This window comes from Ornithorhynchus anatinus, chromosome 7 (genome assembly GCF_004115215.2).
Source record: "Ornithorhynchus anatinus isolate Pmale09 chromosome 7, mOrnAna1.pri.v4, whole genome shotgun sequence".
In the NCBI taxonomy this organism is placed as follows: domain Eukaryota; kingdom Metazoa; phylum Chordata; class Mammalia; order Monotremata; family Ornithorhynchidae; genus Ornithorhynchus; species Ornithorhynchus anatinus.
Genome location: NC_041734.1, coordinates 30,459,478 through 30,483,184, shown reverse-complemented (window position 1 = coordinate 30,483,184; position 23,707 = coordinate 30,459,478). Strand labels below are relative to the sequence as shown.

At 40.8% G+C, this 23,707-nt stretch overlaps 1 protein-coding gene across 5 annotated transcripts in view; it reads left to right on the top strand.

Moving 5' to 3' along the window:
- SPAG16 (sperm associated antigen 16) overlaps window positions 1–23,707 on the top strand; it is a 772,121-nt gene that overhangs the window by 80,099 nt on the left and 668,315 nt on the right. For all 5 annotated transcript variants that reach the window (XM_029068266.2, XM_029068265.2, XM_029068264.2 and 2 more), the window contains one exon: window positions 10,866–10,993. In XM_029068266.2, coding sequence (XP_028924099.1) covers window positions 10,866–10,993 — 128 coding nt within the window. The remainder of the gene's footprint in view (window positions 1–10,865; window positions 10,994–23,707) is intronic.

Genomic DNA, 23,707 nt, shown 5'->3' with positions numbered 1-23,707 from the left:
GACTTGTATCTTACCTAGTGCTTAAAACAGTGCCTGGCACATAGTAACCACTTAACAAGTGCCATTAAAAAAACCCCTTCTGAGTTTTGTGAGCTTCAATCATTTCCCCTTTCAGTTCACATATGCCCAGACTGAAGAGTCCTATTTTTCTCAGGCTCTTCTATGCAATTACAGCTTCACTGTCAGTACCCTAAACCGTATCTCTTCTACAGGTGATGCAATTACCAGAACTGCATAATACTTATGATTCCATACTATTTTTGATGTCGAGGCACCATGTTCTTATTTAGTGGCAAGGCTACACCTTTGACTTGATTTTCTGTGTTTTTCCTGATGATGCTCAGATTTTCGTTGACCACTGCATATTGATATGATGCTTTGAGAGAAAAGTTCCTAATGAATCCTGACTTATGACTATTAGGTTAGAACCATCAATATGTATTTGCCCACATTTACTCCCATTGATGCTCACCCATTGGTTTCCTGCTCAGTTGTGGAAGATCTTCCTTCAGTTTATCCCAATCTGCATGAGGTCCCATGATGTAGAATAACTTAGTGCCATCAGAAAAATTGGGGGATCTTGCTGCATGTTCTCCAAATCCTTTATGAAATTGTTACAGGAAACTGATCCTGGCACTGACCCCTGGGAGTTCCCACTTTCTCCATCTCTCCATCCAGGAAAATGCCTTTTTATCCCTTCTTTTGGTTTCATTTAGCCACTTTTCTCTCTATGATGGAATATCCCTGTCAGTGCTGTGATCATTTTTTTTTAAGCCTCTGCTATGGAACACTGTGAAAGGTTCACTGGTTCTCTTCTATCTTACTTGGTAATTGACCCTTACAAAGAAATCCGTCAGATTACTAAGGATTGCTTTTTTCTTCAGAAATCATGTTTTATCCCCAACAGTTTCTGTTTTCCTGAGTGTTTACTGATCTAAAGATTGATTCTTTATTCTACTAATTGCTGCATGGCAGCTGGTCTGTCATGGTGTTCTACCAGTTGTCTGATGATTTACTACATTGTTTCAGTATGTGCTCCATTTTATTGTTAAAGTGTTTGTTCTTCCCTCCTTGCTTGCATATGTCCCATGTCAGTTCACTATTCGGAGCAGCTGGGATGTCCTTCTATGATCCATCGTGGTCACCGTGTCTCACTCAGTGATGAGCATTGTGTCAATGCTGGTTAACTGATTCCAACTGAGATCTCGTTCTCTGCACATTTGATGTTGGGCATGGTTCATAATATACATTGGTGATTGACCCTTGATAACACTGTTACAAGACTCACCTGGTTCTCTTCCTACAGTGCTGGCATATAGTAACAAATACCACAAATGTCACAAACCTTGAGTTTCACAAGAAGGAACAGCATTGCTTAATGGAAAGAGTATGGGCTTGGGAGGTAGAGGTCATGGGTTCTAATCCTGGCTTTGCCACATCAGCTGTGTGACTTTGGGTGTCACTTAACTTCTCTTTGCCTCAGTTACCTCATCTGTAAAATGGGGATTAAGATTGTGAGTCCCATGTGAGACAACCTGATTACCTTGCATCTACCCCAGAACTTAGAACAGTGCTTGGCACATGGTATGTGCTTAACAAATACCATTATTATTATTATTACTTGATTTGACAGAAATTGTGAAGTCCTGCGAACAGTAACAGTGAAAAGAATACCAGTTTGTAGGTACCCTGACATACTTACAACCCAGAGATGTAGCTAGTACTGTTTGATGCTCTACCCCAAGTTACAATCACTACACAATGCAATGACCCCAGAATACATCCTATATTGTTTGATGCCTTTACGCCCATGCAAGATCCCTGCTCTGGGGTGAAAGAACAATGACCAATAAGCTCTGATCATTGTCCCATAAATGAATCACAATCTAAATGGAGGAGAACAGACAGTTATTAGAATGATGAGAATTAGTAGTAGATACCAATAACTACAAACAAAAAATAAGAGTATTGGCAAAGAGAGCATGGCCTTGTGAAAAAAGTACAGGCCTGGGCACCAGAGGGTTCCAATCCTGGTTTGACACTTGCCTTCTGTGTGACCTTGGGCAAGTCAATTAACGTCTCAGTGCTTCAGTTTCCTCATCTGTAAAATTAGGATTCAATACCTGTCCTCCCTCCTACTTAGACTGTGATCTTCATGTGGACAGAGATTGACCCACCTGATTATCTTGTATCTACCTACCCCAGTTCTTACAGCAGTGCTTGCACATAATAAGTGCTTTGTAAATACCACAATTATTAAGAATAGTTAAAGGGCAGAAGTCCAAAATAATATAAAAATAATTAGCTACATAGTTCTTGGAGGTGAAAGTGTCCTGTCTGCTGTCCACTCCAGGCAATTGTGCTTGGTTCCAAGTTTCTTGGTTCCAGTGTTCTAGCAGTTGCAAAGGTTGACTTTTCTCCTAGGGTACTTAATGAGAAGTGGGAGGATGAGAGGCCAGTCGAAGCAGCGGCTGACTTGGGGCAACTCTGCAGACTTGTGGCATGACACATCCAAGTTTTCAGAAGTCTTTGGTGTTTTGCCAAACCCTAAGAACTATTATAACCCCAGCCCACAGCTGGGAAGGGAATGCTACATTACTATTACTAATTATAAAGAGTGAGAAACAAGGTAAAATTAGTGAAGTACCAGATATAATTATATACACAGGTAAAAGTTAAAAATTTTGCCTTTGTAAAGGTTGATTTTAATTACACATCATACATTTTCTTCAAGTATTGCAGGTTGACAAGATTCATATTATAGTGAAAAAAATGAATAAAGATTTGAAGTAGCAGTGATTTTTTTTTTAAAGCAAAAGGCCAAGCTGATATTGAAAGGCTTCCCCCTTATGTATAAACCCAAAATAGATTTCCAACATGTAATTTCTAGGCACTTAAACTTAGCTCCTTCCTTGAATAAAGTAAAAATAATCATCTTTATATTAGATGTTCTAAGACTAGTAAATTAATCAGAAAGTTGCTCCATCTCAACTAGTTGGTAAAATTAGAGCTTAATTTCCTATCTACCCTTGTGCAATTACTAAGCATTATATGAGCAGCACTGAAACTTTTTAGAATTTGGTTTCAATTTGGATTAGCATCTGGTAAGACCCAGAGGAATTGGGGGATCACCCGGATAGCTTCCAGAGAAGCATAAGGATGTGCAGCCAAGCTGTATCTTCTTTGATGTGCCAGAAGGAGGAAATGAGCCAGTTGGCTGCCCTCTGTCAAATCTGAATGGTGCATAGAGAAAGCCACTGGGCATCTCTAGTGTGAGGAAGAAAAAATCTGATATGAGAAAATGGAGTTGGAGAGCCCCTATCATTACTCAATGACTATATTAAAAAGGCCTAAATAAGAATAATCAAGCAGAGACTTATTTATTGTTTCCAATGATGTTGCTTTTTGTTTTGTTTGTTGGCTTTTTATAATGCTTGGGAACAGCACTAGATGCCCAAGGATGATCTGGTTCCCTGTTTCTGGGATGGGAGGGCTGGAATTTCCATTGAGTGCTTTAACGTTGGAAACTCTGGGTCAGCGTTCACTCACAAAACTCTGGGGTTACCAGGAGAAATCTGAAGCTGACTCCTCTTGATGGTAGGTGCATTTTGGGCAGGGAACATATCTGCTAATTCAATGTATCCTAGACCCCCTCCAATCTGGCTTCCGTCCCCTCCACTCTACCGAGACTGCTCTCTCTAAGGTCACCCATGACCTCCTTCTTGCCAAATCCAATGACTCCTACTCCATTCTGATCCTCCTTGACCTCTCTGCTGCCTTTGACACTGTCGACCATCCCCTCCTCCTCCATACCTTATCTCACCTTGGCTTCACGGACTCTGTCCTCTCCTGGTTCTCCTCTTACCTCTCTGGCCGATCATTCTCGGTCTCCTACGCTGGAGCCTCCTCCCCCTCCCATCCTTTAACTGTTGGAGTTCCTCAAGGGTCAGTTCTTGGCCCTCTTCTGTTCTCCATTTACACTCACTCCCTCGGTGAACTCATCCGCTCTCATGGCTTTGACTACCATCTCTACGCAGATGACACGCAGATCTACATCTCCGCCCCTGTCCTCTCCCCCTCCCTTCAGGCTCGCATCTCCTCCTGCCTCCGGGACGTCTCCACCTGGATGTCGGCCCGCCACCTAAAACTCAACATGAGCAAGACTGAGCTCCTTATCTTCCCTCCCAAGCCCGGTCCGCTCCCAGACTTCTCCATCACCGTGGATGGCACGACCATCCTTCCCGTCCCGCAGGCCCGCAATCTCGGTGTCATCCTTGACTCGTCCCTCTCGTTCACCCCACACATCCTATCCGTTACCAAGACCTGCCGGTTTCACCTCTACAATATCGCCAAGATCCGCCCTTTCCTCTCCACCCAAACGGCTACCTTACTGCTACGGGCTCTCGTTATATCCCGGCTAGACTACTGTGTCAGCCTTCTCTCTGACCTCCCTTCCTCCTCTCTCGCCCGGCTCCAGTCTATTCTTCACTCCGCTGCCCGGCTCATCTTCCTGCAGAAACGATCTGGGCATGTCACTCCCCTTCTTAAACAACTCCAGTGGTTGCCTATCGACCTCCGCTCCAAACAAAAACTCCTCACTCTAGGCTTCAAGGCTCTCCATCACCTTGCCCCTTCCTACCTCTCCTCCCTTCTCTCTTTCTACCGCCCACCCCGCACGCTCCGCTCCTCTGCCGCCCACCTCCTCGCCGTCCCTCGGTCTCGCCTATCCCGCCGTCGACCCCTGGGTCACGTCCTCCCGCGGTCCTGGAACGCCCTCCCTCCTCACCTCCGCCAAACTGATTCTCTTTCCCTCTTCAAAACCTTACTTAAAACTCACCTCCTCCAAGAGGCCTTCCCAGACTGAGCTCCTCTTCCCCCTCTACTCCCTCTGCCATCCCCCCTTTACCTCTCCGCAGCTAAAGCCTCATTTTCCCCTTTTCCCTCTGCTCCTCCACCTCTCCCTTCCCATCCCCACAGCACTGTACCCGTCCGCTCAACTGTATATATTTTCGTTACCCTATTTATTTTGTTAATGAATTGTACATCGCCTTGATTCTATTTAGTTGCCATTGTTTTTACAAGATGTTCTTCCCCTTGACGCTGTTTAGCGCCATTGTTCTTGTCTGTCCGTCTCCCCCGATTAGACTGTAAGCCCGTCAAACGGCAGGGACCGTCTCTATCTGTTGCCGACTTGTTCATCCCAAGCGTTTAGTACAGTGCTCTGCACATAGTAAGCGCTCAATAAATACTATTGAATGAATGAATGTATTGTACTCTCTTAAGTGCTTAGTATAGTTCTCTGCACATAGTAATCACTCAATAAATGTGATTGATTAACAGGCTCTTCAGCTGGGAATAATCAGGACCCAGAGCCAATCATCTAATGTGGCTGGATAGGGGTGTCAAGCAGTCAATCCATGAACACTTATTGTGCAGAGCAGTGTATTTGTGTTGGGAGAATTATAATATAAAAGAGTTGGTAGACATGTGCCCTGCCCACAGAGAGCTTATAGAGTAGCGGGATTAAGCGGAAAAGTCTATTTAACACTTACAGCATGCAGAGCTCTGTAAGAAATGTTTGGAAGAGTCCAGTACAACAGAGTTGGTAGAGACATTCCCTGCCCAAGAGGAGCTTACAGTCTAGAAGTGGACCCTCGCTAATTGCAAATTTCACCAAGCAACATTTGCTAGATTGTGATATTAGTCCTCTTTTATTCCTTCCCCCAAAGGTTCCTGCATTGTTTGCCTTCTGTCATTCTCCAGTCCTAGATCACCTGTGAAGCCTGCTTCTTCCATTCCTGCTTCCACAGTATTTAACAGTTTTGGCAGAAATAGAAACACAAAGCTCACCTGTGCCATGACACTACCCATTCATGCTGTAACTCTGCCTTTCATGTGCACGACAGTACTGATATTCATCCCTCATCAAATTCCTTGTCCTTATTTCCTAATGATCATCCGGTACCAGGCATACCCTCTTCTCTTTTTGAGGGCATGGGCAGAAAGAGGGCAGGGATTTTAGGTAAGGCCTGGAATCCCTATAAGCATTAAAGAGCCAATAGGTTAGAAAGCCATCATTTTGGGTCTTTTCAGAGATGAACAAGTCTGAGAATCCAGCTCAAAAATCTGTGGGAACCATCACTCTAATCACCCCTCTGAAGTGGACATCAAAGTCCCAGACCTCTAACTCCCAAAGTCTTCAGTATTCCCATCTCTTTCCTCTCTTACTTCATTAGTCCACTTAATAATCTAGCTGCTGAGGGATCATCAGAAACAAATTTCCCAATGCCCCTTCACTTTTTAAATGTTCTCCTGGCCCCTGCATCCACTTTCTCTTACCAGTTGACGCTCCAAGAGATTTCCCATTTAGTCCCCCTAGACTGTAAAATCTTTGTGGGCAGGGAATATGCTGACCAACTCGGTTATACTTTACTTTCCAAAGTGCTCAGTATAGTACTCTGTAGAGAGTAAGTGCTCAATAAATATGATTGATCTAAAAAAAGAACCTCTCTACCTGTGTCTTGGACTCCACCCCATCTCACATCCTGCTCCTGCTATTTGTCCCTATTACTGCTACCTTCAGCCTCTTGCTCTTCTTTGTTTCCTTTCCCTCTCCCTCTCCCTCTCCCTCAGAGTGAGCCATACTAAAACAATAGTATCTACCCATACAAAAACAATAATCCCTCAACCATAGCCCAATCAGAAATATCACCCCATCTCCTTGATTTTGGTTGGTGGTGTCATTGTCTTGTTTAATCTCCTCAAATGGGCTCTAAACAACTGCAGCCAGTTCTTCCCCGATCCCCTTCAGTCTAAATTTGACTCTCCTTATTCTACTGGGACTGTGTTCATTAAAGTTGTTGATTACTTCCTTTGGGTTAATTCTAATTTCTTGTCCTCCTACAGCAGTTTTGATCACTCTTTCCTCCTAACATCTCTCTCTGGACATGATTTGATCAATGTAGTACTCTTCTGGTTCTCTCCCCACCTCTCTGACTTCTCCTAGCCAATTTCCTATATAGACTCTTCATCCTTTGCTCACCCTTCAGCTGTGGGAGTCCTACAGATGCAGTTTTGAATATCCTTACTCTACATTTATTCACTCGATGAACTCATTTTTTCATATGCTTTAGAGCTACCATTCTGTACAAATGACTCCCCAACCATTAGCTTCAGTTCTCTCCTTTCGCCTGCTTTACAATCTCATATCTCCTCAGATCATCTGATTGACCTGCTGCCAACTTTAAAATAGAAAAATTAACTCCTCATCCTTCTTCCTTAAGTCTTCATCTCTTTTTAACTTTCTCTGCTGCTTCAGATCCACCGAAACAAGTCTTTACTCAACTACAAGGCCCTCCTTAAAAACAACTGCCTTGAAGATGGATGTGTCCTTTGTTTAATGTCCATCTTTCTGGTCCTTACACCCTATCATCTGCCTCATCATTCATATGCAGATCTCTTTATTAACTTCACAGCTATTTCCTTATTTATTCAAATAGCTTATTTTTATCATTTGTATCTTTGCTCATCTTTCATTTATTGTATATTTGGCAAACTATCCATGTTATCCATTTATTTTTCTCATTCATCCTTCACTTTTAACATATTTCCCATGTGCCTAGTATAGTGCTCTGCTCCAAGCAGGCACTTAATAAATTCTGTCAATGATGGTGATAATGATGATGATTATAAAGGGGTTTAGTGTCAATATATTTTTTTTGTGATGGATTAAGACAAATGGAATGTTTGGATTACATAACTAGCTTTTGCAAGTTGTGAGAAAACATAGAACTAAGTATACAAAGGAACTTATGGATTTTCAAAACCTCTATGATTCTGCTGCTGCTAGGAAATTGGAAATTCTATCGTTGCCTTTCAAATGCCCTCACAATATATGAACATGTCAGAAAATAAGAACTAAGTATGAATATCTAATTTTCAATGGGATCACACTGTTGTGCAGTCCAGGAGGACTCCTCATGCCATGTCCTAGACTGTAAGCTCATTATGGGCAAGGAACCAGCCTTGTATTCTCCGAAGCACTTACTTACTGTGCACATAGAAAGCGTTAAGTAAATATCACTGATTGATTGATGGACTGAGAGTAATGGTTGGATTGTCTGCCTAGTACCCCAGGGTTGATACTACTCAATCAATCGATTGTATTTATTGAGCACTTATTGTGTGCAGAGCATTGTACTAAACTCTTGGGAAAGTACAGTGTAAAAAGAGGTGATAGATGCATTCCCTGCCCATAATGAGTTGGAAGAGTAAAAAGTTTCAGTAAGACCCTATCTTCATAGTTCATGTGCTATCATGCAAATTTACTGATGTTTAAAGATGCAGGAAATAAGTGATTGTTTTAGACAGTACATAAGCTCTTGCTCAACATTGGGTTACTTGCGAGAGTGGTTTAGGATTTCAGGTTCCACTATTCTCACTCTGTGAAAGAAAAAAGGTGAGATTTGTGGAAAGGGAATGTGTCTGTTATATAGTTATATTGTACTCTCCCGAGACCACAGTGCTCTGCACAGTAAGCCCTCAATAAATACAATTGATTAATTGACTGCTCACAGTACATTTACAGAGACATTAGTCCTCTTTGCCTCTTTGTTGACATTTGGTCATTGTTGAGCTTCTTAGGACACCATTAGAAGAAAATAATAGCAATTATGGTACTTGTTAAGAGCTTACTATGTGCCAAGCACTGTTCTAAACTCTGGGGTAGATACAAGGTAGGTTGGATACAGTCCCTGTCCCACATAAGGCTCACACTCTTAATCCCCATTTTACAGATGAGGTAACTGAGGACCCGAGAAGTGAAGTGACTTGCCCAAGGTCACACAGCAGACATGTGGTGGAGCTGGGATTAGAACCCTTGACCTTCTGACTCCTAGGCCTGTGCTCTATCCACTAAGCCATTCAGGGGAAAAAGGAACTAAAGCTTCAGTCAGTTTCACTCTTGGCTGGTCTGCAAGTAATTTTAAACTCCTGAGTACTAGTTTTAAGGCCATCAGCTTTCTTTCCCCTTCTTATTCTCTTGCTTCAACTACAACCCAGCTGGCGTGCTTCATTCCTCTTAAGTCAGTCTCCTCACTGTGCCTTGTTTTTGTTTTTTACCACCGATTTCTTGCTCACACCCTCCCTTTAATCTGAAAGAAACTGTGTACATGCATGCACACAGAATCAGAACAGATGAATAGTACAGCAGAAATCGTTTTTTACACAGAATTTTACAAGAACACCACCCACACAACTTAGAACTTGCTCTATTTGTCTTAATACATTTGACAATACTGAGCTCATCTTTCTTTTTTAAAAGAATGTCAGTTGAATTTTCCTAACTTGCTCCTTTACCATTCTGCCACCTCATGTCAGACATAATCTTGTTTGCTTTTGGCATGGCTTTGTGCCCAGCAGTGGGCAATAGGGCCACAGTGGTGGAGAGGGGAAGGAAGTGAGGGTCACTTATCCAGTAGTTTCTCTTCATGTTCAGGTGGTGGTCATTTTAACAGCCAAATTAACTTTCTCTTTTTCTTTTCCTTTTATAACCTACTAATCTTTTTAAAGGTAGGACTTAGTCTCTAAAATTAAGTTAGACTTCTACAGGAAGACCTCAGATTGAAGACACAATTAGTCCCTGAAAACTGTCTTAAAGTCAAAACATTTTTAATTGGAATCAATTTTCCCATAAGAGCAATATATTTATTATGTATGGGGAGATTGTTTCCTGAACCAAATTTGGATCCTTAGTTTTTACCAATATTACCCAAAACTGTGCACTAAGTCAATTCTAGGAGAGAAATATTGCTAAGTTTTTTTTTATATTGAGTTGAAGAGGTTGCATAATAAGATAACTGACTTTCACTTCATCAGAAGCAAAATAGATTTGTCAACCCTCCCTGGTGACTCCATTAGGTGATTAGATAACCTGTCTTGCCCACACTGTGGCTTTTCAAATTGTTTTCCCATTCCCCATGACACCTATCTGGAGCTAATGTCATGAAGAGGAGTAGTGTTTTAAAGTTGACACTGTATAAAATAAGATGCCTTACATATGCTGCTTGTCATAGCAGAAACATTTAAAAGTCAAGGACTTCCTGTATGGAGAAGCAGTGTGACCTGGTGGAAAGGGTACAGGACTGTGATCCAACAAATCTAGTTCAAATCCTGATGCATCAGGACACTTTTATGATATGTTACTTTGGGCCAGTCACTTAACCTTTCTGTGCCCCAGGTTCCTCTTCTGTAAAATGGGATTCAAATAACTCTTCTCCCTCCCCCTTAGAATGTGATCCCCATGTGAGCCAGGTACTGTCTTATCATGCCTACCCTAATAATCAGCACAGTGCTTAACAAATGCTATTGTCATTAGTATTAGTAGTAGATTTAAGCCTTTAAATGTTGTCTTTTTGAAAAGAGACATTTTATATGAAACCATCACTTCTATTATGATGTGCAAATTTTACCAATTATGGGGTTTTGACAAAAGGCAGTTGAAGGTACTATGACAATCTATGCAGAATTAGAAGTAAAATATTTGTAAATGGGTTTTGTAATATGATGTTACTCAAAAAGCATTAAAATAAGGAAAACATTCATATAACTGTATTGTTAAGATAGTGAGACATACAACATTTCGGTAGTTCCCTTTCAAGGAGGTTAATAAAAGTAAACCCACTTTTCCTATTATTTTTAGTTTTAGAAGGGAGCATTGTATTCTGCTGTTATTGCTAGAAGGAGTTCAGGATGTGCACTGGGGAAATTTAAAAGGAACTGGCTAGATGTAGGAATAAAACAATAAATGATAGACTACAGAAAGGTGTTTGGTGAGTTAATTTCTTATGGACTCTTTTTCTTTCTAGGATTCAGAATTTCCTGTAGACACACAAATAAATCCACACCTGTTTTGGTTTAAAGAATGTGGCCAGCCATTAAAATCTGGATACAAACTGAGCAACATTTTAAGAGTGCATGATCTGGCAGTGAGCAGGTAGGAATCCTTTATAACTATTTATGCTTTTTAAAATTCAACTATATGAAGATTGCTGAGTTTTAAGTTACTTGGAGAGAGAGAAAATGAGCTTCACCTAATTCTTACTAGTCTCGGATTAACCATAAAAGAATCCATTTGTAGTTGCTGAAGAATCTTAAAGAAATTACTCAGGCACTTGATGGCAGTGCAGACTAAGTGGACTGTGTAGCTCAGAGTGTGAGTGCTCTGTTTTAAATAATAAACAGGGCATTCCAAGAGATCAGTTTCATTGCCTATAGGTAAGTATTTTTTGACATTCTTCCTTCCATCTATTTTTAGAAGAAGCCAGTGAAATCTAGATATTCAGTGTCACTAGATGAATTGTTACTCATAAAGAAAAAAATGTGCATGTATATGTGTGTTGGATCTGGGAATAAACCTTTAGTAGAGCATCTTGTCAGAATTTAATATTGAAACAGAATGGTGTGACTCATGAAAAACGTTACTCTTGATTTAAAGTAATGAATGTGGTGTAGGCACTGTGCCTTACCAATTTTGTACTTAATTCTTAGGACTCGAGCTTCTTTCTAGGAGAAACTAGTAATTTGGTTCAACCTTTTGGGGATTATTATCCCTGACTCTTTATTAAACTGTCCATCGTTTTCATTTTTTGTGTGCCATTGAATCTCAGCAGAGACTAAACCTGAAACAAAGCATTTTCACGATTGTTTTCATAGATTCATATAATTTAATTTTTCCCCTGTTTCCGAGACCCTGCTTGTGACTCATTAATCAAGTCAGTTCTGGCCTGTGTAACTCTCAGTGGCAAATATTCTGAAAAGTGTAGGAGTGCTTCTGGGAAAGAAAGGGCTCATCTATGCATAAGTCATTTAACAGTAAGGCTTCTGCCAGTGCCTGAGGCTGCTACCTGAAAAGAGTAGGCACGCTGGGAGGAGCATTAACTCTTTCAGATCTCTAGGGAGCATTTGGTTCCTCTCATGCATAATTGAGGGACTGTTGCCCTACTAGGTGGTCTGAAGGAGTTAATGTGCTTCCTTCCAAAAGGGCCTAATGGATCACTAGGGGACCATTATAAACCGGGGAGAGAATCGGGGTCATTATTCAAACATTTTAACAGCAATACAGATTTCTCCAAATGCTATCCATTTCTACCATGGGGAGCAACGCATTACAAATATAACACATCGTATTTGACAGTAAAAGATAAATGGTGAATTGAAAGCTACTCTGATATGGATGAGCATTTCAGGAGTGTCTTCTTTTAGTGAATTGAAACCTCACAATAAAAGATTCTAGGTTAAAACTTCAAGGTGTATCAAATATAGTCTTTCATATGAGCACAAAAGTTTACTGCTGCCTTTGGCTTCACTCTTCATTTAAAATCTCAATTTTAGTTGAATTGCTTTTACTCTACATAAAGTTCTAGCAGTGAGTTCATTGTAAGATTAATGCAAATTGAAACCACTGAAAAGTGAATTTTAATACTGAATATTTTGACAGTATACATTTAATGCAGTGCATATCCTTAGGTGAGAAAGCCAGAAGCTTTCAATTTCCATTAGTCACATGACAAATAGCTCTTAAGCTTGAACAGTAAATTCCTGTTTAAAGCTATTGTCTGAGGATAAATAAACAAGTAGAAAACCTTTCAAAAACATAGTCTATTGTAATCATCATAATTTACATTTTCCAAATAAATTTCCTTAGTGTATCTCTTTAGAAAGCATGACCTCAAATCATGGTTTGTACCTCTTGCTTTTTATGAATTGTTCTATTATATTCTGTGGAACATGTTGTGGTAATCTACAGGTGAAGGGTTTGGATATCATGTATTTGTTCATAAAGTCCCTTGAGCTATGGGTGAAATTAAGAAGAGTAAAATTCCCACTCTTCTTTAGAAAAACACATTTCACTTTACCTGTTGTGACATTACTGGGAGTTCGCAGATTGTGAGCTCATTGTGATCAGGGAATGTGCCTACCAACTCTGTTATATTGTACTTAACTAAACTCCTAGTACAGTGCTCTGTGACTAATAAATGCTCATTAAATACCATTGATTGATAATCCCAGCTGAAAGAGCCCCTGGAATAATTATAGGAACACCAAACCCTGGCCAACTTCTGTGTGGTCGTAAAGCCTTCCAATTCTCTCTCCTGATATTAGTCTGGTTTTTACAGAATTCCTTCTGGACCTATTTTGCCGAACACCTTATGCGGGCCTTGTCAGAAACGTTCCCCATTCATTCGTTCATTCATTCATTCATTCAGTCGTATTTGTTGAGCTCTTACTGTTTGCAGAGCACTGTACTAAGCGCTTGGAAAGTACAATTCAGCAACAAATAGAGACAATCCCTTCCCAACAACAGGCTCATAGTCTAGAAGATAATGGTATTCGTTAAGTGCTTACTATGTACCAAGCAGTGTTCTAAGCGCCAGGGTAGTTACAAGGTAATCAGGTTGTCCCACGTGGGGCTCACAGTCTTATTCCCCATTTTACAGATGAGGTAAGTGAGGCACAGAGAAGTTAAGTGACTTGCCCAAGGTCACACAGCAGACAAGTGGCAGAGCCAGGATGAGACCCCACATCCTCTGACTCCCAAGCCCATACCGTTTCCACTAGCCACATTGCTACGTAAATACTAGATACAAGATAATCAGCTCCTGGATGGAGCTTGCAGACTAAGTAGGAAAGAGAACAGGTTTTGAACCTCCCTTATGCAGATGAGGGAACTGTGTCACCCCAGAAGCAAGAGCATAGGCTTGGGAGTCAGAGGTCATGGGTTCTCATTCCGGCTCTGCCACTTGTCTGCTGTGTGACCTTGGGCAAGTCACTTAGCTTCTATGTGGCTCACTTACCTCATCTATAAAATGGGGATTGATACTGTAAGCCATTTGTGGGAGAGGGACTGTCTCCCACCTGGTTACCTTGTATCTACCCCAGTACTTAGAAGTGCTGGGCACATAGTAAGTGATTAACAAATACCATAATTAGCATTATTAATTATTATTAAATGATCTGCCCAAGGTCACATAGCTGGCAACTAGCAGGGCCAGGATTAAAAGCCAAGTTTTGGGACTCCCAGGGTCTTGCTCTTTTCACTAGGGCAGGTTGCTTCTCACTTTAACAAGGGCTCTAGCTCATCCTGTTTAAGGTAATCAACCATGCTAATGAACAAGAGGAGGGGCCAAGAGGAAGCAGAAAGGAAAATTACCACTTAGGGTGGTAGAGGCAGGGCAGTTTGGGTGCATATAGACTCTAGACTGTAAGTTTTCTGTGGAAGCAATCATGGCTACCAAGTCTAGTGTACTGTACTTTCCCAAACACGACAGTGCTGTGACAAGGCAAGTAATCAAAAAATGCCTTTGATTAGTGCATGTGGCTAAAACAATTATTCTTCCAGCAGTTAGTGTGAGGAGGAAGGGGGAATGTTGATTAGTTGTGGGAGAGGGTTGGGAATTTTGCATTGCTCTTTCTTTCTCTGGTGTCCTTTGCCCAAGTGTTGATGGTAGATAAGATTCTAACATTCTGGATTTCTAACATGGTTTAAAAATCATTGTGATTCCTTTTAATTACCCCTTGGTTGCACACACCAAACTAGAACAGTATAGACATAACTCTGAGAAACTGTTTGTGACTACAGATGGGTAAGACTGCAGTTTGCAAAACAGCCTTTCGTCTTTATTGTGACTTGAAAATTGGGGGCTTATTATCCAGTTAAGGGCATTAATAGCTTTTCCCTCCCTTCAACATCAACATAAGAAAATTAATCACAGTAATGAGAGGGGAATGAAGTATACAAGGATTAAAAAATAACTGAAGAAAAATGCATAGAAGTGATAAACTGGCAGTCCTAGTTTATCACCCCTCCCTCAGCCACACAACACATATATGTATCCATAATTTATGTACATGAATTTATATTATATTAATATTATATTTACCCATATATGAATATAACTATATTATATAAATTATATATTATTCATGTTGTCTGTCTCCTCCTATAGACTGTAAGTTCGTTGTGGGCAGGGAGCATGTCTACCAACTATACTATATTGTATTCTTCCAAGCACTCTGCACACAGTATCCACTCAATAAACATGATTGGTCTGATTTGGCAGAGATGAATGACAAAATGTAGCAGGTGATGCCTGTGTTTGACCAATAAAGAAGCTTCTACTGACCTTGGAGTTGCTTGTGTTAGTCTTTGCTCTTTGGTTCTAGCACTCCTTTATAGAGAAGCTTCAACTCTTCTGATAATTGCTTGTCTAACATTTTGCTCTCTGAGTCTTCTATATCTTTGGAACACAGTTGCCAACTTTGAATTGGCAGAATTCATTCTGAATGCAGAGGTGAAGAAAGTGTTATGATTTTAGAGAATAGGGGCCTGGGAGGGAATAGACTTGAAAGGCCAACAGACCAGAAAACCACAATTTGGGTTCTTTTCAGTCTTGATTAGAACCCTTAGGTCCTGTCAACAAAGGTCTTTATGAGTTGGTCAAGCAGACACCTGGGGCTCCATGCTTAATAACCCCTCCACTGCTCCATCTCACCTTATCTCATAGACTATGCCTACACAGTTACTTAAACCTTTCAGCTAGAACATTCAGGTGCTAAAAGTCATATATTCAGGTACTTTAAATGACAGAATGTTGTATCCAAAGAAATATGAAAGTATAAATAAATATGATTCAGAAGTATGAAATTATAAACTTTGTCTAGTGCTCCTGTTTGTACTCCTCAAGCAGTTAGTTTCTCCAGGAGGTGGTTAGTGAACATCACTGTAATTAATTAACAAAACAACAAACTTTCCAAAATATATAAATGACAGATTGTGATGCAATGCTTTGAATTAATTTCACAAAGATTAAAGATGTGTAGTTGCATCACATAATTACATATCATAGCTCCAAAAGAAATTTCATCTTTCTACCCTTTTTTTGATTAATGGTCCCTGTTAATTAATTAATTGATGATATTTGTTAAATCCTCACTATGTTTCAGAAACTGTACTAATTGGCAGGGTAGCTACGAGATAATCAGGTTGAACACAGTCCTTGTCCCACATAGGGCTTATCGTCTTGATCTCTGTGTTACAGATGAGGTAACTAAGGCACAGAGAAGTGACTTGACAAGGTCAAACAGCAAATGAGTGGCGGAGCCAAGATTAGAAACTAGGTCCTCTGACTTCCAACCCTGCGTTCTTTCCACCAGGCCCATGCTGTTTCTCAGAGTGGCTTAGATCCTAATTCCTAATACATAAGTCTATCACTGTATAATGACATTTTCAAAGATGTCAAGCCATTTGTATCATGAACTGTGCCTGGAATAACAAAGCTCTGCCTTTTCTTTTGTCTTCTGTTCCATTCCTAATAATGTCCAGTGTTTGTTAACCGTTTTACCTACTGCAACAGAATTGTGTTGAAGTAGATTTCTGTGGAAACTGTCAGGATTGCCAAAATAAGGTAAAGTAATCTTAGATCAAAATCATTTTGTAGTTTCTATTGTTTGGTATTGTGCTTTTTTTTTTTTGTTACTCCATTTATTTCAACAGGAGCAGGGAATACAAAGTAGAACAAATAACTTAATTCAACTTTGGGTTTACAAATGAATTTAGTCCAAATCTGGCTTTGAATCAAATATCCAAGGGAAGAAAGGGAAAATGCGTATTTTCCATGACGTGTAGGTTATTATAAAGTGACAAATGCCTTTCAAGGGAGCACAGAACTCATTATTTTTGGCTGTAATTGTCAAATATCCACGTTTAAATTCTTACTGTAGCAAAAGCACTTTATCAATTCTATTAAGCCTGAATTAGGTTTCGATTTTTAAAAGTTATACATTATCCAAGCTGCTTATTAATACAGAATGTGGAATGAAAAGCCTTTATGTAGACCTTTACTTGGTGAGAGATCTTAAAATATCTACAGTGAAATAGTTGTGTGCCAATTCATCAAAAATCTGTTTTGCAATGAAATAATCTTGAATCAGATAATCTCATTGACCAAGATTCTTTTCAAAAAATTAAAAAACTGAAAGTAATGGCAGTTATTAAGTACTAGACCATACTGCCTTAGCCAAAAGTATGGCAAAATAGCAGTGAACTGCTGGGAGACCAGCTACATATCAGGCTTCCTCTAGTCTAGACTTTGGTAAAACCGAGTTATATTTGAAAACAATGTGTGTTTTATTGGTAGAAAAATATTAGCTTAGCAAGGGATTGTCTATTGCGTGTTTTATTGGTAGAAAAATATTAGCTTAGCAAGGGATTGTCTATATGCAATAAGGCCTGGATTGCATTGTTTGTAAAACTCTTATCTCCACACACTAATGACTCTTCTTTCTGTAATGAAATCTTTATCTCCTAAGCACCAATGATACTTGGTCAGCCCACCCCTCACACTACTTAAAGTACAGTAGAGAAGCAACTTGGTTTAGTGGAAAGAGCTGGGTCAGAGGTCGTAGGTCCTAATCCCACCTCGGCCACTTGTCTGCTGTGTGAGCTTGGACAAGCCACTTAACTTCCCTGTGCATGTTTCCTCATCTGTAAAATGGGGATTAGGACTGTGAGCCTCACGTGGGACAACCTGATTACCTTATATCTACCCCAGCGCTTAGAACAGTGCTTGGAACATATTAGCGCTTAAACAAATACCATCATCATTATCATTATTATTACTATTGCATATTCTTATACTCTCTTGCTTTTCCTACCTGTAGTTTGTTAATGAGTTTTTACCTAATTAGATTTATAAACTCCTCCTCTGGGGCAGGGATCATGTTTGCTGGCTCTATTGTAATCACCCAAGGTCTTAGTCCAGTGCTTTGCACACAGTAAACACTCAAATACCATTGATTGATGACACCAAATATATTATTAGAACCTTACTACGGCTTGTATTTGAATACAGTAAAAACAAATGTTTATGATTAGTGCACTCAAGTAATTAACAAATTAGTGGGTAGAGCATCTGCCTGGGAGTCAGAAGGACCTGGGTTTTTATCCTGGCTCTGCCACATGTCTGCTGTGTAACCTTGGGCAAGTTACTGAACTTCTCTGAGCCTCAGTGACACCTCATTTATAAAATGAGGATTGAGACTGGGAGCCCCATGTGGAACAGGGACTGTGTCCAACCCAATTTGCTTGTATTGACCCCAGCACTTATTACAGTATTTGGCATTCATTCATTCATTCAACCATATTTATTGAGTGCTTACTGTATGCAGAGCACTGTACACTAAGCCCTTGGGAGAGTACAATATAAATGTTAACATGATTAACATGTTAAGAAACACAAATACTCAATGGGAAGTGATATTTATAAATAAGCACAATATTTTATTTGAAGCAATGTACTTAGTGATAAGGAACTAACAGGAATTTAACATCCACAGTGAATTATGCATCTAACATCTCCTTCCCTCCGTACGTTTTACACCTCTAAAGAACTTTGGAATCATGCTTAAATGTTTCCTTCTCGTAGAATTAAATGTGACAGTTGAAAATTATGTCCTTGAAAACAATGTAAAGTCATCATTGGTAAAACTGATCTTTCCCATCCTCTTTAGTGGCAAGGAAATTGGACTTCAATTGCAACTTCTGCAAGGGCCAGCATTATGCAGAACCTTGTAAAAGTTTTAGGAGACTTTGATTCAAAGATGAGATTGCTGACGGTGAGATTATATCCATGGGTGAATGTGGTCACTTTAAGGGCCTCTTCCACACTTCACAACTGTGCCCATGAAAATACAGTAATGTCCAGACTTTGGTACAGGCAGTTTAACTAAGAGATATGGACCCATTCCCTTAAAAATTTACCAGTTAATGGGGAAAGCAAATAAAAACAAATTTCAAATATGAAGAACAGGTGTAAGTATTCAGATACAAATGATAAAAAGAAAAAAAATTAATAAATGAAAGATGGAATGACATGTCCAAGAACATGAGGATTAATTGACCAATGAATCTAGGAGGAAGTGGCTTTTAAGGATATGCTTTGGCAGATTTCTACGTGGAAGAGAGTTGCATGCAGGGGATAAGGCATATGCATGAGCTCTCAATTCGCCATATTCAACCTCCCTTCTGTGTTGCCTACACACTTTGGTCTGCCCTACTTAAGCACTTTGATTTTCACTCCACCCTCACAGCATTTATGCACATATCCATCTATCATTTATTTTAGTGTCTGTCTTCCTTTCTAGTCTGTAAACTCCTCGTGGACTGAGATTATGTATTCCTGCTCTATTGTATTGAACTCTCCCCACCACTTGATAGAAAGCTCTTTATAGATTGCAAAGTAAACACTCAATAAATACTATTGATTGATTGACTGGATACTGGAGAGTCTTGAGTGAATTATGGTTAGCTTTGGTTGGGAGGAGTGCGCAGCACTAGGTGGAGGAGAGGAGAGTGAAAAATGAGACAGCTAGCTGGTCAAGAGCCTTAAATCAATGGCTAGGAGTTTCAATGTTGAGGAAAATAGGTAGCCAGTGAAGTCTTTTGAGCAGGTGAGAGATGCCTTCTGACTAGAGTTTTATGAGAAAAATAATAAGACTGCAAGCTCATTTTGAGCAGGGAATATGTCTACCAACTCTGTTTAGACTCCCTTTTAAAATAATTTTTTAAAGTTTGAACAGAGAATGCTTAGCTTTTGGTTCTTCAGATTGGAACATTGCATTAGTTATATCTGTTTTTAAAACATATATTTAATTAGTTTGTAGATAATAATAATAATGCTATTTGTTAAGCGCTTACTATGTGCCAAGCACTGTTCTAAGCACTGGGGTAGATACAAGGTATTCAGGTTGGAGACAGTCCCTGTCCAACCTGGGGCTCACAGTCTCAGTCCCCATTTTAAAGATATGGTAACTGAGGCAGAAAAAATTTAAGTAACTTGCCCAAGGACACACAGCAGACAAGTGATGGAGCTGGAATTAGAACCCACGACCTCTAACTCCCAAGCCCGTGCTCCGACTTGCTTGGGAGTCAGAGGTCACAGACTGTATATAGCATTTTTTTAATTACAAGAGCTACAAAATCTTAGGCAGACTTATTTGCTCTCCTGGTTGTATTCCCATTTCCTTTTATCCCTAGTTTTCTTAAAACATAGATAGTCCATGGTAATCACTAGGAAGGAAATTTAGAAATTTAAGATAGCAAGCTCAGGCCTCAGGCCTGCAATGGCAATTCATGTGTTAGTCAGAGAAAGATAGCCTACAGGATAGAGCACGGGCCTGGGAGTCAGAAGGAGCTGAGTTCTAATCCCTGCTCTGCCACTTGTCTGCCATGTGACCTCGAGGAAGTCACTTCACTTCTTTGGATCTCAGTTACCTCATCTGTAAAATGGGGACAAAGACTATGAGCCTCAAGTGGGACATGGACTGTGTCCAAACTGATTAGCTTTCATCTACCCCATCGCTTAGTACAGTGCCTGACACACAGTATATGCTTAACAAATACCATAAAAAAATTCATAGCTTTCCCCCCTTGAAACCACCACTGAGACTGTAGTCATAGGAGTCTGTTTCAGTACATGGGGAGTGAAAAGGGGGGGAAGGAAGACTAAATACCAATGATTACATTTCCCTACTCCTATAAACCTTCATAAAAATCCAAATTCCCATTTACACCTAAGCAGCAGGTCTTACCATGTACATTCATGGTTTACTCTGTGGAAAGAGAACTGGCCCATCAGAGAAGCAGAATGTCTTACTCCTAGATAAGTCAGAGAGTCTGAGATCTCCTTTCCTGAATTTAAAGCTCTTCCTAGACTTGCCGTTTACATCATGATTCCAATTTGCCTGAAGATCTGAAGAAACATTGTTTTTCTGAGTCTTGGAAAATATGGTTCTTCAAGAGGAATTGCAACGAGGGTATGCATCCTACTTCTCCATAGTCTTATGATTAGAGTTCCACCTACAAATAATCAATGGTATTTATTGAGTGCTTACTGTGTGTGGAACACTTTACTAAGTGCTTGGCAGAGTACAATGTAACAGTGGTGATAGACACTTTCCCTGCCTACAATGAACTTGGACAATCTTAGAATGCATTGCCTATGTCTTCCCACTTTTCAAGATCCTCCAGTTGCTGCCCATCCACTTGTACATTCATTCCACTGAATCGTATTTATTGAGCCGCTTACTGTATGCAGAACACTGTACTAAGCACTTGCAAAGTACAATTCAGCAACAATCAAGCTGAAACTGTGTTTCAAGGCATCCATCACCTTTCCCCGTCTTTCATTAATAATAATAATGTTGGTATTTGTTAAGCGCTTACTATGTGCCAAGCACTGTTCTAATTACCTCACTGATCTCCAACTTCAACAGAGCTCTAACATTTCACTACTTATTGCCAGCCTACTCACTCTACCTTCAGTTGTTGTCCTATCTTGCCACCGACCCCCTTGCCTATTTCCCTCTGGCCTGAAGGTTCCTCACACTTGATATCAGGGAATCACTCTCCCCCCTTCATTTCCTCTACTTCCTCTCCCTTTTGTGTCTCCTATGTATTTGGACCTATACCCTTTAAGCACTTGATATCCATTCTTTCAATTGTATTTATTGAGTGCTTACTATGTGCAGACCACTGTACTAACCGCTTGGAATGTACAATTCGGCAACAGATAGAGACAATCCCTTCCAATAACGGCTCACAGTCCACAGAACTCATATATATAAGCTTTATACCTTGCTATTTCCCCTGCCTGTAATTCATTAACTGTCTCCCCCCTAGTCTGTAAGCTGCTTGTGGGGAGGGATAGTTTCTATCCACTCTATTTATTGTAGTTTTCCAAGTACTAGAGTGTCTGCACACAGTAAGTGCTCAATAACTGTCGATGATTGATTGATTGTTGATTGGAACTCTACTGGTAGGAACCCCTTTCACAGTGAGAATTCTAGCTCAAGAGAATAGAACATGACTGTTGGTGGCTACTTTTGTGGAAATTAACTGCACAATTTAGCCAGTTCTGTTTGGGGGAAAAATGGCTAAGGACCCTAATAAGATCAATCGGTGTAATGTGTTGTGAGAGGTATGCTCCTTCCCATATTAAATAGATTCAGTTGTTGTAATAGCATTAAGCATTTACTGTGTGCAGAGCACTACACTAAGCACCAGAAAAGCATACGCAGCTAACAATTTAGACACGGTCCCTGTCCATTGCGGGGCTGACAGTCCTAAAAATGAAAAAAAGGTTGTTAGGGACGGGGCGACATATAAAAGCGATAAAAAGACAACACTCAGAATGTAACGGAAAAGCAGGATCAGAATGTCTGTGGCTAGAGGGGCAGAATTTCAAGCTTTTTAAAAGCTGTGTCGACAGTTACAACCATGGCCTCAGGATCTCCAGCAGCAGTCACCATGTCTTCCCAAGTTTTGTGGAGGTGGCATCAGCTGTGCTGCTTCTCTCTGTCCCACCTGGTGGTGGGAGGCGGGTGGGAGGAGGGACCCCAGTGACATGGAGAAGAGCCGTGTGGTATCCCAAGGAGTCAAGTGATAGAGGATATCAGAGAGGAGGATATCAAGGCCTTGGAAGCCATCTTGGCCACAGCGTTACCTAGAGAAGTGACACATCCATCTGGTGGGGAGATCTGGGATGTGATAAATGGCAGCTTAAGTCCATGTGGGCAGCCTGCAGTGCACAGATAAAAGACCAAGAACCACATCAGAGAGGCAGCAGGCACTGGAGGATCTTGCCATCAGGTCAAGATGACAAAGTTTGGTGCAGATGCAACCCAATAGGGTGCAGGGAACTCAAGGTGCCCTGGTTTCTAGAAGCCAAACCTATCGTGGAGACTCTTTGGGTTCCAGAACAGAGAGTTGATGTCCCCCCGCCCCAATTCTCCACTAGCTGTTGCTCAAGCAGTGAGTCTAAGATAGACTGGGGAGCATGAGTGCCAGTTCTTCACCAGGAAATCCCCCTTCTCTACATCCTAAAGTGTAAGGTCAATGAATCAATCAGTGGTATTCATTGAGCACTTACTAGTGCAGAACATTGTACCTGAACATGGAGAGTACAATGCAACAGAATTAGCAGACACAATCCCTGTGGCAGTCATGTGATTACAGTCTTCAGATCTTAACTCTAGCTCCCGTCCCAAGGTGACTCTGAAGGTACCGACCATATCAAGTCAAATACTATCTCGTGACTTCCTGAACCAGCAGGCAGAACTTGAAAGTGAGGTGTTAATAACCCCACAACCCCAAATTGGCAGAATTGACAGCCTAAATTGGGAATCCTGAAGGTGCCCCTCACCCCATGCCAATCAAATTAGAGATGGAGGAGGGGGGAGGGCAAAGATGGATAAAACTGAGGCCAAAAGCTGGAATGCCTAAGGCACGAAGTGACAAATACCTGCTGCCTCTAACCTATGCAGAAGAACGGGACTTGCAGCAGCCCACTGCAGGTCGCCTCTGTCCAGAGCGTGAGAAGGCTGCTCTGTCTGCACCAAGTGAGGAGCCATGGGATGGGTGAGTGATCTGTCCTGCTGAGAGCTCATGGGGTTGGAAGCCAGATGCTTCACCATGGGTTTGTAATGTTTAAGTGGCTTTGATGCCTAGGTGGGTGCCTCCTGAGTGGGACGTGAACATGTGGGTGCTAGCGGCCTCACCAAGTGTGAGTAACAGAAGCGGAATTAAAGCCTAAGTGGATTCCTCCTGTGTGGGATGTGAAGCTGCCTCATCATATGTGGGTAATGCATAAGT